Consider the following 17,123-nt stretch of genomic DNA (forward strand, 5'->3'; position numbering starts at 1 on the left):
ACAATAACCAAGAGAAAGAAGATGTAAGGGTCTTTACTAGAAAGTGATGACCCCAATATTCTTTGTTTTCTCAGAAATATTACCCAGGGATAGTGAGATGGAGAAAATTTCCCACAGAAAAACACTCAGCATGATATCACTGTTCTTCTGATCCCCACCTTCTTTCCTATAAGTACCCATATGGATAGTTGGATCCCAGTGTGATGTTTTTCTCTTTTTCTTTCTCTACCCTCCTGTGTTTCCACTCCTTCATTGTGAAGTATCACGGAATCTATAGAAAAGGATGTGTGACTACAAAGAATTCATTTTAACTTCTTAATAGTTAAAGATTATAGAATATCTACATTTTTAGGAAAAATTCATTATTTAAGAGTTTTGTCTTTCCTTAGGACTCCAATCCAAAAATCTGAAGTAACACCTAAACAAGTGTTGCCGGGTAAATGATCAACTTGGAAGACCAGACAATCTGGATGGAAGAGAAATGTACTAACTTCCTTACTATTATTTGCCATCAATATCCAGCAAGGCTACTATTTCTTGATTCCACTCTAATGACACAAAATTTCAAGAGAGACATATTCTTGATAATCTTTGAACGATTTAAAATTTTCTGTTCTCCATACTTATGGGAAAGACGATGATTCTAAAGAATGAGCTATGAAGCTGATTTTCTAATTAGGTGAATTTCCTAATCTTTCTCACACCCCATTTTTTACCATGATGCTGGCTAATATTTGTTAAAGGACTTGTGCACATTTATTTTCTCACTTGCTAGGAATTAATTCACTGTCTAATGAAGATAAAAAATAAGAAATCACAAGAAATTGGGAGAAAATTGCACATTCGTCATTATATAACTAGCAACATCTTAACTGTTTGAACCATGAAACTGTCACCTTAGTTACAAAAAAAAAATTATATAAACCTCTGGTTTATATAATATCTTTTTCCTACATTATCTTCTGCAGTCCTTATTAGCTGTGTAATTGGAAGTTCACTACAATTGATTAAGCTTTATTAACTAATTTTTATAGAAATTTGTATAATTCAGTTGTATAATGCCAGTTACTTGCAAGCATAAAGTGAATATTACTAAATAGAAAAGTTTTAGTTAAATAAATTACTAACATAAACCAGAAATTACTAACATAAACCAGAGGTTGTAAATTGGTGACTTGCAGGGTGTTTTTGGACTGCAGATTTATTTTGTTTGGCCTGAGTGATTTTGGCCAAAAAAGTATTTTCAAATGTTTTGAATGTATTGCCAATATTTAAAAATTGGGAAATCTTGCATAAACATCCAGATACAAGCATTTTAAAAGTAATCAAATGGTTTGTCAACACTGCAATCACATTGCCAACAGTAACCATCGGCTTAGTTGACTAGTGATGGAACAGAGTTGGTAGATTCTCTACTAAAACTTTCTTCCCTTTCAGAACTCAATTTTGTTTTCAGTTTTTCATATTAAAAAATATCTCTGTAATAACCTCTATGGGAAAAGGATCTGAAAAGGAATAGATATATGTTGTTGTTCAGTCACTCAGTCATGTCCAACTCTTTGCGACATAATGGACTGTAGCACGCCAGGTTTCCCTGTCTTTTACCATCTTCCAGAGCTTGCTCAAACTCATGTCAATTGAGTCATTGATGCTATCCAATCATCTCATCTTCTGTAGATTCATGAGTGTGTATAATTAAATCATTTATACTGTATACGTAAAATTAACACAGCATTGTAAATCAACTATATTCCAATATAAAATTTTTTAAAAATTAATAGTAATCCTAACTCCATCTCCTGAATAAATTTCTGTCACACTACATCCATCACAATAATCTCATTTCCTTACCAGTGGTTGATTGATTTGGAGGTGTGGGTACCATTACTGCAGATGGAGGGGGTAGAGTTACAGGTGCATCCACAGTTGGAGGGCTGAGATTGCATGTCCCACTGCTATCTGGTTCCCTTGGCCACAAACATCTCCTGCAGCCAGGAGGCCAGCATTGTATGGACTGCCTCCCTTGATGCTACCTGGTTCTCAGGAGCTGTGGGCTCAGCTGGAGGGATCCAGGATGGCAGACACTGCATCTGCTCTTTCCCTGGTCTCGCCTCCTCTGTCTTCTAGTCCACCCACCTTTTAGAAGGACAGCTATGTGGAATGCTCTGCTGCCCATGCGTGTTGGACAAAGACACCTTTGAATTATGGATGTTTTACTGTTTGTAGATTGAAGGAAAGAGACAAAGGGAACATCTCACATTGTCATGATGCTGACATCACCCTTGAAAAGCATTTATTAAGGAGTTTTACATGCAGAGTTTCCTAAAACAAAAAATGTGTTTTTCTTAGTGGTCTAATTCCATTTAGTCATTTACTCTTTTTTTGTTATTGTCTTCTTATCCTTCTTTTTGAGGTAACTGCATTGAAGTAGGCTTTGGACCGAGGAATATTAAAAAAAAAACCAAAAAACAAAAAACACAGCACCATTTTTGCTGATGGGACAAGTCTAGAGATATGTTAGGGAATTTCTAAGAAAGGTATCCTGGTTCTTTTTGGATATGATAGACTGAATAAGATGGAGCAGAAAGATGAAAAGAATACAACCTGGTCTTTTAATGCTGTCATAAATTGGCAGATTAATAACTGCTTGAGTCATTGTGTACTTTCTTGGGACTTCTGTTTATGACCAATAAAATTTGTCAAGTTAGATTTGCTCTTACTTGCCACGGAAGCCATCCTGATTAATAAAGTAACTGCTTCTATTATTAGGATACATGCTTTCCTCTTCATCATCACTGCCACATATTGCTTTCAGAAAAAGAACTTGCTTTGCCAATGACAACTTTAGACATTGCTTAGCAATTAGCCCTGGATTTAATTTCCACTAAATTCCTAGGCAGGAGAAAATTATAGTATGCAATTTACTATGACAGTATCTCCTTGTTAAAATTTAACTCTTGGGACTTCCCTGGCTGTCCAGTGCTTAAGATTTCACCTTGCAATGCAGGAGGTGCAGGTTCAATCCCTGGTCTGGGAGCTAAAATTCCACATTCCCCATGGCTACAAAGCGAAAACATAAAACAGAAGTAATATTGCAACAAATTCAATAAAGAGTTTAAAAAATAGTTCATATGAAAAAAAATCTGAAAAAACAGTTTAACTCTTTTTTCTATCACACCTAGTGTAGAAGTCCATACTCTTTTTTTAAAATAAATTTTAAAAGATGTATTGTGGTAAGAACATTTGACATAACATCTGTCCTCTTGACAGATATTTAAATGTGCCATAAAATATTGTTATCTATTAATATAAGTACAATATTATATAGCAGCTCTCTATTCTTATTCATCTTTCAAAATGGAAATTTTATACCTATTGATTAGCAATTCCCCATTTCCCACCCACCCCTAGTCTCTGGCAACCACAATTTTATGCTTTGCTTCCATGAGCTTGCCTATTTTATATACCCCATATAAATGGAATCATGGAATATTTGTCCTTCTGTGATTCATTTATTTTATTTAGCATAATGTCCTCCAGGTTCACCCATGCTGTTGCCTATGACAGGATTTCCTTCCTTTTTAAAGATTAAGTAATATTCCATTGTATGTATATACCATATTTTTAAACATTCATTCGTTTATTGATGGGCATTTACATTGTTTCACATTTTGGGTATTATGAAGCATGCTGCAATGAACAAGGGATTGCAGATAACTCTTTGAGATCCTGATTTCGCTTCTTTTATATAAATACCCAGAGATGGAAGTGCTGAAACATATGGTAGTTCCATTTTTAACTTTTCTGAGAAATCTTTGTACTGTTTTCCATAGTGGTGTCCCAATTTACACTCCCACTAACAGTGCACAAAGTTTCCCTTTTCTTCACACCCTCGCCAACTCACGTTGTCTCTGGCCTTTTCAATACTAGCCATCCTAACAGGTATGAGGTGATATTTCATTGTGATTTTGATTTGCATTTCCTTGATGATCAGTGAAGTTGAACACCTTTTTATATACCTGTTAGTCACTTGTCTGTCTTCTTTGGATAAATGTTTATTTGGTTCCTTTGCCTGTTTTTTAAAACCTGTTGTTCTCTTGAAAAAATATATATATATAAATTTTACCTTTTTAACCAGTTTCAACTTCACAATTCAGTGGCATTAAGTACATTCACAATGCTGTGTACCCATCACCACTATCTATTTTCAGAACTCATTCATTACCTCAAACACAAGTTCCTATCCATTAAAGAACTTCCCATTATTACTTCCCCCAGGCCCTGATAAGCTTTCTTCTACCTTCTGTCCATATAAATGTGCTGATTCTAGGTACCGTCATAGGGGGGATTATACAGTATTTTTTTTTCTTTCATGTAACTTATTTATTTCACTTAGCACAATGTTTTCAAAGTTCATTCATGTTGTAGAATATTTCAGAATATCATTCCTTTTAAAGTCTGAGTAGCCTAATACCATTTTTTATAAAGTATTTTTAAAGTCTTTATTGAATTTGTTACAACATTGCTTCTGTTTTATGTTTTGGTTTTTTGGCCATAAAGCATGTGGGATTTTAGCTGCCTGACTGGAAAAGTGAAGTCTTAACCACTGGACTGCCAAGGAAGTCCCCTAATATCATTTTAATATATTTTCTGTGTAAAACCGCTAGAGACAATCTCTGGGTGTCCACATCCTCATGCACACTATCATTGTGTTCAGACTTTCTCATTTCCTAACCCAGTCATGCTTTTTACACTTTGCTTCTTGGTGAGTGTCCTTTTAAGTGATAATTTTACTCACTTTAGTCTTAGTGTTTTAGAACCTTGTTTTAAAGCAAAGTTCTTGCTATTCTTTTCTTAGTAAGAACCACAACTCAGGTTGTTTTCTCAGCCTTACCAAGCATCCATGTAAACTTAGTGTTGAAATCCTTATTGTATAACCCTAATAAGGAACTAAAGAAAGCCCATAAGTTTGTCTAAATAAAAAAGAGGATGATGATAATCTGACTATAGATAATGGTCTCCATCTGGTCATCTTAGTAACTTCTAAGGAATGGGATCTCAGCCCCTTGACTGCAAAAAATTTGTTGCATTTCTCATAGAGAAGGGGCTTCCCTGGTGGCTCAGATGTTAAAGAATCTGCCTGCAATATAGGAAACCTGGATTCGATCCCTGGGTTGAGAAGATCCCCGGAGAAGGGAATGGCCACCCACTCCAGTATTATTGCCTGGAGAATTCTATGAACAGAGGAGTCTGGTAGGAGGGCTACAGCCCATGGGGTTGCAAAGAGTCGGACATGACTAACTAACACTTTCATAGACAAGGACCCTGAGTCACAGGCCAAGTGTTACGACTCAGCTCATAACATTTTCCCTTCTAAGTCAAAGCACTGTCACCAGTCTGGCTTTGTAAACTCTTCAACTTCTGTGAAGTAGCTCACTGTGATTTGTGTGTCTCTGGGGGCTTGTTGTAACTATAACTGTAATGGAGTCCACAGGAGTCAGTTCTAGGCAGACATTCCTTTGGTCCTATTTTCCAATAGCAGACTGAGCAGATCTAGTGGTAAGCTGAAGTGTCAGAATGGGAACTGGAGAAAATCAAGAGAAAATTGAATGGAAATGTACAGAAAAGAATAAGGAAAACTAAAAAATGAATTTATGCTTTTGAATTGTGGTGCTGGCATAGACTCTTGAGAGTCCCTTGGACAGCCAGGAGATCAAACTCAGTTAATCCTAAAGAAAATCAACCCTGAATATTCATGGAAGGACTGATGCTGAAACTCCAATACTTTGGCCACCTGATGCAAAGAACTGACTCATTGGAAAAGACCCTGATGCTGGGAAAGATTGAAGGCAGGAGGATAGAGGATGAGATGGTTGGATGGCATCACCAGCTCAATGAACATGAGTTTGAGCAAACTCCAGGAGATGGTGAAGGACAGGGAAGCCTGGCATGCTGCAGTCCATGGGGTCACAAAAAGTCAGATGCAACTTAGTGACTGAACAACAACAACAACAAAATCGCTATGTGGGGAAAATATACAACACATAGGGATAAAATATACAACACATAGGGATAAAAGCAGAGACAGTTCCCCTGGTTTTACCATTAACTAAATTTTAGACTTAGTAAATCACTTGAACTCTGTGGGCATCTTTAAATTTCCACACCTATGAAATGCAATGAACAATTCATAAATTGCCAGTATCTAAATAGGATTTTCTAAGACATGTGCTTTTCTATGAAAACATAAAAAGAAAATGAGAAAAGAAGAGAAATGTCCATTGTGTAGAAGGGCAGATAATGTCCATATGTCTAGGATTTACCCATAAGATAATTGCATTCTTGGCTTTGTCAAAGGTGTGGCCCTCTCTGTACAGCCTACTGTTTCACATGTCTTTGAGCAGGAAATAGGGCTGAGTTACTTATTATTTGTAGATATTTCATCAATGAGACTCTATTTTTCTTTGTGCTTATTCTGCCTATGAAGTGCTTTTAGAATTTGCTTCATATCCTCATTCATATTCCTCTTCTTCCATTACGTCTAAATCTCAGCCAAAACTTCTGGGTTAAACTCAACACTGTCCAAGATTTGGGGCTGCCATGTGAAACTACCCTGAAATGATAGTTGGGGGAAATCAACAAGCACTGAATGTATAAAACTTTTATAAAAAAGCAAAATTAAAACTGATTGTAAATTTGGTGATTTTTTAAAAAGGTTAGAATACCATAGGGTAGTGTAAAAATTTATAATTATAGGATGCAATATGATTTATACAAGTCTGTATATATATGTGTGCACAGATGTCTTCATTTAATTCTTCTAACATTGTCTTCATTGGAGCTTCCCTGGTAGCTCAGATGGTAAAGAATCTGCTTATAATGCAGGAGACCTGGGTTCAATCCCTGGATCAGGAATAATCCCTGGAGAAGGAAATGGCAACCCATTCCAAGTATTCTTGCCTGGAGAATCCCATGGATGGAAGAGCCTGGTGGACTATAGTCCATGGGGGTCACAAAGAATCAGACACGACTAAGCAACTAAGCATGCAAACATGCATTTTACAGATGAGAAAACAAAGATAAAATGAGAATATTTTTCTCTAGATTACTCAGCTAGGAAGTGTTGAAATAGGGACTCAAACCCAACTCTTCTGACTCTTAAGAGTTTAGTTCCTTCTACACAAACTGTCTCAGAGAAGGCAATGGCAACCCACTCCAGTACTCTTGCCTGGAAAACCCCATGGACGGAGGAGCCTGGTGGGCTGCAGTCCATGGGGTCGCTACGAGTAGGGCACGACTGAGCGACTTCACTTTCCCTTTTCACTTTCATGCATTGGAGAAGGAAATGGCAACCCACTCCAGTGTTCTTGCCTGGAGAATCCCAGGGACGGGGGAGCCTGGTGGGCTGCCGTCTGTGGGGTCGCACACAGTCGGACATGACTGAAATGACTTAGCCGCACACAAACTGTCTACAGCAAAGCTATCTTGCACAGGAAAGCACATTTAATGTTAAAGTACTAAGTATGGAAACTCCATTTTATCTCCAGCTATCATTTCTTTTCTACAATATTACTAGTGACAATCTGTCTGATGTTGAAGTCAAATCTTATATCTCTTGGCTGTCCACTATTATTTTTTCTCTCCATTCTGGCCACTAATGATTAGCAAAGAGTCTTGAAATGTTATATACTCAACGAGTCCTTAAAAGAATTCTTCTGTCCAGATTCTAGATTTATGCATTATGCAACTTACACTTACCTGTGTTTCTTGTTCTTTAACTAAAACATTTATAAAAATGCCAGTTTATTTATATTATGTTGACCTTGAAGACAGAAATATTAACCTCTTTCCATGCTGTTCCAAGGCTCACAGCCTCATTCTAAAAAATGACATAAATAAATATGGAAATATAATCATTGCTAAAATAACAGCATAAGGGAGCTCATGGGAAATATTTGTCAAAGAAGGGAATGAGAAGTTTCTCAGGAAGGTACTATTTAAACCTTAAAATAGTAGGTTTGTCAGGCCTACAAAGGAAATAAAAAGAAAGGGACATTCTAGGAAGATAATGAGATTCAACGATAGCATGTATAAAGTCATGGTTCAGCAGGTTTATCAAGGTTAGACTGAAATAAAGCATCTTATTTACTTATTTTTGAGTCTTTTTGTATATTTATATGCATTGCACACACAAATTGAGCAGGTTTCAAGAAGCATAAAAGAAACAGGAAAATTAGAAAGCAAAACAAGATGTTTCAATGGTTGCCCAGGGAAAGGATGGAGGGAAGGGACAGTTAGGGATTTGGGGACGGACATGTACACACTGCTATATTTAGAATGGGTAACCAAAAAGGACCTACTTTATAGCACAGGGAACTCTGTTCAATGTTAAGTGGCAGCCAGGGTGGGAGGGGATTCTGGGGGAGACTGGATACATGAGTATATATGGCTGAGTACTTCCGCTGTTTACCTGAAACTATCACAACATTGTTTGTTACTTGGCTATATCTCAATACAAAATAAAAAGTTAAAAAAATAAAAATCTTACCTAGGGAAAAAAAAGCAAGAACGTTCCAGAAACCATAAAGCCATGGGTAAGATGAGACCAGTGAAATATAAAACATACAGCCCTACATGGCTGATAAGTATGTGCTCCAAGTTCTCTTCTAAACTATTGGAAAATAAAACAAAACAAATCAAAGAAACAAGAGAAGTAAACAAGATTGATAGGAGATTTATAGCATCCATAAAGTAAAATTAATGTACTATCAACAAGGATAATAAAATTACATAAACAGGACAAAGCCAGCCAGCTAAGTTCAGTTCAGTCACTCAGTCCTTTGCGACTGCATGGACTGCAGCACGCCAGGCTTCCCTGTTCATCACCAACTTCCAGAGCTAGCTCAAACTCATGTCCATCAGGTCGGTGATGCCACAGCCATCTTGTCCTCTGTTGTCCCCCTCTCTTCCTGCCTTTAATCTTTCCCAGTATCGGGGTCTTTTCTAATGAATCAGCCCTTCTCATCAGGTGGTGAAAGTATTGGCACTTCAGCTTCAGCATCAGTTCTTCCAATGAATTTTTGGGATTGATTTCTTTCAGGATGGACTGGTTGGATCTCCTTGCAGTCCAAGGGACTCTCAAGAGTCTTCTCCAACACCACAGTTCAAAAGCATCAATTCTTCAGTGCTTAGCCTTCTTTATGGTCCAAATCTCACATCCATACATGACTACTGGGAAAACAAACCAGCCAACCAAATAATAAAAATCAATGATTCAGAAGGAACACAGTTCTTCCTGCTTGGCTAGGGGTGTGGGAGGAATGAATCTGCAGAATAAATAGGCTAGTGCCATACAAATGCTTCCCTGGCAGCTCAGCAGTCAAGAATCCACCTGCAATGCAGGAGATGCAGTTTGGACCCCTGGGTAGAGAAGATCCCCTGGAGAAGGGCACGACAACCTACTTCAGTATTCTTGCCTGGAGAAGCCCATGGACAGAGTAACCTGGTGGGCTGCAGTCCATAGGGCCACAAAGAGTCGGACATGACTGATGCAACTGAACATGAGCATGGACTATAAAATTAACAGAAACAACTTGTAAAGAATCAAGAACAAACAATATTTATATTTGAGATGCTTATATTTATCTTGCTGGTTGCTGAATAACAAATTTTTATAAGGATATCAAGTATAAGCAACAAAATATACGCAACTATGCATGTGTGCTCAGTTACTTCTGTCTTTGTGAACCTATGAACTGCAGCCCACCAGACATCTCTGTTCATGGGATTCTCCAGACAAGAATACTGCAGTGGATTGCCATGCCTTCCTCCAGGGAATCTTCCTGACCCAGGAATCTAACTCCTGCATTGCAGGTGGATTCTTTACCACTGAACAGCCAGGGAAACCTATATGCAACTATAGCAGAAACCAAAGCAATTGGGATAATCTGATTAGCTGCAGCAAACACACGGTTCACTCATTTTATTTTGGTTCATTCCCATGACTGTAGAGAAGAGACAAAGATTTTATTTTCTAGAGAAGTTTTAGATTCACAGTAAAATTGAGTGGAAGGTACAGAGATTTGCCATATACTTCCTACCCCTCACATGCACAACCTCCCCTATTATCAACATTCCCCATTGGAGTTGGACATTTGTCATAGTAGATGAAACAACGTTGACATATCATTACAATTCAAAATCCTTAATTTACATTCAGTTCAGTTCAGTTCAGTCACTCAGTCGTGTCCGACTCTTTGCAACATGAATTGCAGCATGCCAGGCCTCCCTGTCCATCACCAGCTCCCGGAGTTCACTAAAACTCAACGTCCATCGAGTCAGTGATGCCATCCAGCCACCTTTTCCTCTGTCGTCCCCTTCTCCTCCTGCCACCAATCCCTCCCAGCATCAGAGTCTTTTCCAGTGAGTCAACTCTTTGCATGAGGTGGCCAAAGTACTGGAGTTTCAGCTTTAGCATCAGTCCTTCCAAAGAACACCCAGGGCTGATCTCCTTCAGAATGGACTGGTTGGATCTCCTTGCAGTCCAAGGGACTCTCAAGAGTCTTCTCCAACACCACAGTTCAAAAGCATCAATTCTTCGGCACTCAGCCTTCTTCACAGTCCAACTCTCACATCCATACATGACCACAGGAAAAACCATAGCCTTGACTAGACGGACCTTTGTTGGCAAAGTAATGTCTCTGCTTTTGAATATGCTATCTAGGTTGGTCATAACTTTCCTTCCAAGGAGTAAGCATCTTTTAATTTCATGGCTGCAATCACCATCTGCCATGATTTTGGAGCCCCCAAAAATAAAGTTTGACACTGTTTCCACTGTTTCCCCATCTATTTGCCATGAAGTGATGGGACCAGATGCCATGATCATTGTTTTCTGGATGTTGAGCTTTAAGTCAACTTTTTCACTCTCTTCTTTCACTTTCATCAAGAGGCTTCTTAGTTCCTCTTCACTTTCTGCCATAAGGGTGGTGTCATCTGCATATCTGAGGTTATTGATATTTCTCCTGGCAATCTTGATTCCAGCTTGTGCTTCTTCCAGCCCAACATTTCTCATGATGTATTCTGCACATAAGTTAAATAAGTAGGGTGACAATATACAGCCTTGACATAGGGTCCATCTTTAGTGTTATGTGTTCTAGGGATTGGACAAACACAGAGTGATGCCATATATCCACCATTAGAGTACTAGACAAAGTATTGTATGGTTGTTATTGTTTAAACTCTGAGTCATGTCTGACTCTTTTGGAACCCCATGGACTGTAGCCCCCAAGGCTCCTCTATCCATGGGATTTTCCAGGCAAGAATACTGGAGTGAGTTGCTGGGTTGCCATTTCCTTCTTCAGGGGATCTTCCTGATCCAGGGATCAAACTGACCCAGGGATCAAACCTACATCTCCTGCATTTGCAGGCAGATTCTTGACCACTGAGCCACCTGGGAAGCATTTATAAGGTACTTGCCTCTTTTTTTCTGCAGATTCTTTCCTCCCACACCCCTAGTCCCTGGAAACCATTGCCATACAGTTGAAATCAAAAGGTATGTAACTTTTCTTGTATTGGCTTCTGTCACGTGGCCATATGCATTTGCTTCTTCCATGTCTTTTCATTCTCGGTAGTTCATTTATTTTCACTGCTGAATAAAATTCCATTTCTAAATATACTGCTATTTATTTATCCATTCAACTACTGAAGGATATCTTAGTTACTTCCAATTTATGGCAGTTATGAGAAAGCTGCTGTAATTGTCCATATTTAGGTATTTGCACAAACTTAAGTTTTCATTCATTTGGCTAAATACCAAGGAGTGAGATTGCTGGACTGTATGGTTATGCTAAACTGTCTTCCAAAGTGGCTGAAACATCTTGCTTTCCCACTAGCATATAACAAGAGCTCCTGTTGCTTTACATCCTCCCCAGCATTTGATGCTGTCAGTGCTCTGGATTTTGGCCATTCTAATAGGTGTGTAGTGATATCTTCAGTTTATTTCAGTCACTCAGTCGTGTCTGAATTGTTTCGACCCCATGGACTGCAGCACACCAGGCTTCCCTGTCCATCACCAACACCCAGAGCTTGCTAAAACTCATATCCATCAAGTTGGTGGTGCTATCTAATCATCTCATCCTCTGTCATCCCCTTCTCCTTCTGCCTTCAATCTTTCCCAGCATCAAGGTCTTTTCCAGTGATCATGTATGGATGTGTGAGTTGGACCATAAAGAAAGCTGAGTGCTGAAGAATTGATGCTTTTGAACTGTGGTGTTGGAGAAGACCCTTTTTTTTTTTTTTTTTTGGAGAAGACTCTTAAGAGTCCCTTGGACTGCAGGGAGATCCAACCAGTCAATCCTAAAGGAAATCAGTCCTGAATATTCATTGGAAGGACTTATGCTGAAGCTGAAGCTCCGATACTTTGGCCACTTGATGCAAAGAACTGACTCATAGGCACCTTTTATTTTGTTGTAACTGAAGATAATGCCATAAGCAAACTTATATTTAAGTCTTCTAATTTCTCTTGAGATGGTAAATCTTCCACACGCTATGGCTCTAGTGACCTCAAACAATACCTCCATTAGCAATGTGTGGGTCTCACAACCAAAGATACAAGAGCTGTTTGGTTTAGGCTTCTGCTTTTTTCTTGAAACACTAAATAGAGAAGCAAATAGGAAAAAAGAAGCAACACTGATACAAATCGGTTTCATAACTAGAAAGGGGTTTTGAGGGACTCATTCAACAGAATGATCTAATTCTAAGCAAATTTAGTGAGGAAAGAAAACATGTGTATCTTGCTTATATTTAAAAATCATCCAGGGATTTGGAGCAAAGAGCTGATGTAGCCCAGCTGACTATTTCTTTGGTCCAAGAAGAACTTAAGACAACTGGAAGACTTCCCTGGATAATGTGGGAGTGACTGTGGGCTTGTTTTTAGATTTCTGTGTGTGGTTTTGGCTTGGATCAGGAAGCAGCTTGGGCAAGTCTGTGAGAGGGTAAATAAGAGAGGAACAGGATGTATTGTGCTCCTTTGGCTGTTTGCCAGCTTTGCTTTGACTACGCAGTGTTGTCTACTATAGCTACCACAACTGGGATAAGTCCTGGCAGACTCAGGGATAAAATTATGGCAAAAGAGAAACCCTGAGAAGTAAGAATTCAGAGGCAATAAGACTAATCCCTGAAAGTTGCTTTCTCACCCCACCAGCTCTAAACTGACAGAGGAAGTTAACAACTAAGGGCTTTTTCTTCCTAATACTATTTCTCTAGGTGCAAACGGTGAAGATCTGAAAACTGTCTGTGAGTGTTGAGTAACTGATTTGTTTCTTGGTCTTTGAGGTTTTTCAACCTGTGGGAAACTCATCAACTTCCCACTTTCTAGCTTTTCTAGCTGGTAATATCTGAGGCTGTCCATCTCTACATGTATTGCTTAATAGAATAAGTAACAATGTCATGTCAAAATGAGGTAGCTGACTCCAAAATAACACATTAAGGAAGCAAACATTTCCAAAGATTAATGATAGTAGAAATGTTAAAATCCAAATAATAGAAATGCCCCAAAGACAGAAAATTCAAAAAAGTAGAGATAAGGAAATAACTTGAATAATGGAAATGAATTTTCCAGACTTAAGAAAGAGAAAAGAGCATGGTGTGAGAAAAACCATGGAGAGTCAAAAGGAGAAGAGGAGCAAAACATTAAAAAAAAAAATTGTGCCCCTAGGTAGTTATAGAAAATTTAGGAACTTTAAAACAAAGAAAAAAAAAATCCAATGATTCCAAAAGAAATAGTATATCACATTGAAAACAACCAAGATTATACTGAAACCACATTTTCCAACAGCTGTAATAGATGCAAGAAGAAAATACAATAGCAATTTTAAAATATTGAAGGAAAAGAACTTAGAACTATGATTTTATGCCCAACTAAACTATTCAATTATCAGAGTTTGATTCAAAAATATTCTCAAGCATTAAAGGTTATAAAAATTAATGACATAAAGACCCACTTGAAAGCCTTTTATATAAATTAATAAATAAGAAGAAAGAAAATCCAGTGTATACCACAAGAGATATATGAAACAGAGATGATCAAATACCTTGATAAAATGTATGTATCCTAAAACAAAATCATTATAGCCCCCCCAAAGTGTATTCATAATTTCCATGATTTGAAAATCTAGGTAATTCTATCCAAGAAAACTTTCTGTTTTGATGGACATCTTCTATATCATCACCCTGCAACATGGGAGTCACCAGCAACATAGTTACTGAGTACTTGAATTATGACTTCTATGACAGTGGAACTGAATGTTTCAATTATATTTAGTTTAATTAATGTTAACCTTAACAGCCACATGTGGCTAGTGACTATTTTTTAGACAGTGTAAGTCTAGGTAGTACTTTCACAGCATCATCTTTTACGACTTAAAATATCTCAATTGGAATTCCATTACCTCCACTATCTTTGTTCGTAGTGATGCTTCCTAAGGCCCACGTGACTTCGCATGCATTCCACAATATCTAGCTCTAGGTTGGTGATCACACCATCGTGATAATCTGGGTCATGAAGATCTTTTTTGTACGGTTCTTCTGTGTATTCTTGCCACCTCTTCTTAATATCTTCTGCTTCTATTAGGTCCATACCATTTCTGTCATTTATTGTGCCCATCTCTGCATGAAATGTTCCCTTGGTATCTCTAATTTTCTTGAAGAGATCTCTAGACTTTCCCATTCTGTTGTTTCTCTCTGTTTCTTTGCATTGATCACTGAGGAAGGCTTTCCTATCTCTCCTTGCTATTCTTTGGAACTTTGGATTCAAATGGGTATATCTTTACTTTTCTCCTTTGCCTTTCACTTCTTTTCTATTCACAGCTATTTGTAAGGCCTCCTCAGACAACCATTTTGCCTTTTTGCATTTCTTTTTCTTGGGGATGGCCTTGATCCCTGTTTCCTGTACAATGTCACAAACCTCCATCCATAGTTCATTGGCACTCTGTCTATTAGATCTAATCCCTTGAATCTATCTGTCACTTCCTCTGTATAATCTTAAGGGATTTGATTTAGGTCATACCTGAATGGTCTAGTGGTTTTCCCTACTTTCTTCAATTTAAATCTGAATGTGGCAATAAGGAGTTCATGATTTGAGCCACAGTCAGCTCCCAGTCTTGTTTTTGATGACTGTATAGAGCGTCTCCATCTTTGGCTGCAAAAAATATAATCAATCTGATTTTGGTATTGACCATCTGGTAATGTCCACGTGTAGAGTCTTCTCTTGTGTTGTTGGAAGAGGGTGTTTGCTATGACCAGTGCATTCTCTTGGGAAAACATTGTTAGCCTTTGTCCTGTTTCATTCCATACTCCAAGGTCTAATTTACCTGTTACTCCCGGAATTTCTTGACTCCCTACTTTTGCATTCCAGCCCCCTACAATGAAAAAGACATCTTTTTGGGGTGTTAATTCTAGAAGGTCTTGTAGTTCTTCATAGAACCATTCAACTTCTTCAGCATCACTGGTCAGGACACAGACTTGGATTACTGTGATATTGAATGGTTTGCTATGAAAACAAACTGAGATCATTCTGTTGTTTTTGAGATTGCATCCAAGTACTGCATTTTGGGCTCTTTTGTTGACTATGATGGCTACTCCATTTCTTTGAAGGGATTCTTGCCCACAGTAGTAGATATAATGGTCATCTGAGTTAAATTCACCCATTCCAGTCCATTTTAGTTAGCTGATTCCTCAAATGTCGATGTTCACTCTTGCCATCTCCTGTTTGACCACTTCCAATTTGCCTTGATTCATGATCATGGCAAATAGATGGGGAAACAGTGGAAACAGTGACAGACTTTATTTTCTTGGGCTCCAAAATCACTGCAGATGGTGACTGTAGCCATGAAACTAAAAGACACTTGCTCCTTGGAAGAAAAGTTATGATCAACCTAGACAATGTATTAAAAAGCAGAGACATTACTTTACCAACAAAGGTCCATCTAGTCACAGCTATGGTTTTTCCAGTAGTCATGTATGGATGTGAGAGTTGGACCCATAAAGGAAGCTAAACACCAAAGAATTGATGCTTTTGAACTATGGTATTGGAGAAGACTCTTGAGATTTCCTTGGACAGCAAGGAGATCTCACCAGTCCATCCTAAAGGAAATAAGTCTTGAATATTCATTGGAAGGACTGATGCTGAAGCTGAAACTCCAATACTTTGGTCACCTGATGTCAAGAACTGACTCATTTGAAAAGCCCCTGATGCTGGGAAAGATTGAAAGCAGGAGGAGAAGGGGATGACAGAGAATGAGATGGTTGGATGGCCTCACTGACTCAATGGACATGAGTTTGAGTAAACCCCGAGAGTTGGCAGTGGACATGGAGGCCTGGTGTGCTGCAGTCCATGGGGTCGCAAAGAGTCACACATGACTGAGAGACTGAACTGAACTGAACTAAAGTCTGGGTAATATCAACACCATGTAGGACTTGGGAAAGAGGAAGGAGTATGAGAGCCAGGTGAATTCTTATATTTGGGGGAGAAATAGTTGTCACTTATTTAGTTGATGAGTATAAATAGGTTTTAATTATAGGCCAGAAGACTTGAGTGGGCTACCTTGCACTCCTCCAGGGGATCTCCCTGACCCAGGGATTGAATCTCCCTGGGTCTCTCACATCTCCTGCATTGGCAGGTGGGTTCTTTACCATTAACACCGCCTGGGAAGCCCACACATGTCCATACACATACATATATCCCCTCCTTTTGTACTTTCTTCCCATTCAAGACACCAGAGCGCTTTAAGTAGAGCTCCCTGTGCTATACAGTATATTGTCATTAGTTATCTATTTCATATATAATATCAATAGTATATATGTATCAACCCCTATGTTTAATTATTCTAAATCCTGTCTTCTCATCTCAAACCTCTCACTCAACCCACTAATTACTACCCTCTCATATTTTTAAAATAGACTTTTTCCTTGAAGCAGTTGAAGCCATCATGGATATCTCCCTCAATAAAATATTTGAAATACTTTAGTTCTCTTATCAAGCAACTCTCCTATGTCAGTGACTTAAGAGACAGATATTACATACCTTCTGGATGATTTGTACTAAGTATCTTTGAGTCATCTATAAA

General features: G+C 38.3%; 1 protein-coding gene across 4 annotated transcripts in view; it reads left to right on the forward strand.

Moving 5' to 3' along the window:
* LOC113897313 (disintegrin and metalloproteinase domain-containing protein 28-like) overlaps positions 1 to 17,123 on the forward strand; it is a 125,341-nt gene that overhangs the window by 79,400 nt on the left and 28,818 nt on the right. For 2 of the 4 annotated variants that reach the window (XM_027549940.1, XM_027549941.1), the window contains one exon: positions 390 to 2,771. The exons of the other annotated variants lie outside the window; for them this stretch is intronic. In XM_027549940.1, the coding sequence (XP_027405741.1) occupies positions 390 to 410 (21 nt within the window). In that variant the 3' untranslated portion in view covers positions 411 to 2,771. Of the gene's footprint in view, positions 1 to 389; positions 2,772 to 17,123 lie in introns of those variants that run through there. 4 annotated transcript variants of the gene reach the window in all.

Source organism: Bos indicus x Bos taurus, chromosome 8, assembly GCF_003369695.1.
Source record: "Bos indicus x Bos taurus breed Angus x Brahman F1 hybrid chromosome 8, Bos_hybrid_MaternalHap_v2.0, whole genome shotgun sequence".
Lineage (NCBI taxonomy): Eukaryota > Metazoa > Chordata > Mammalia > Artiodactyla > Bovidae > Bos > Bos indicus x Bos taurus.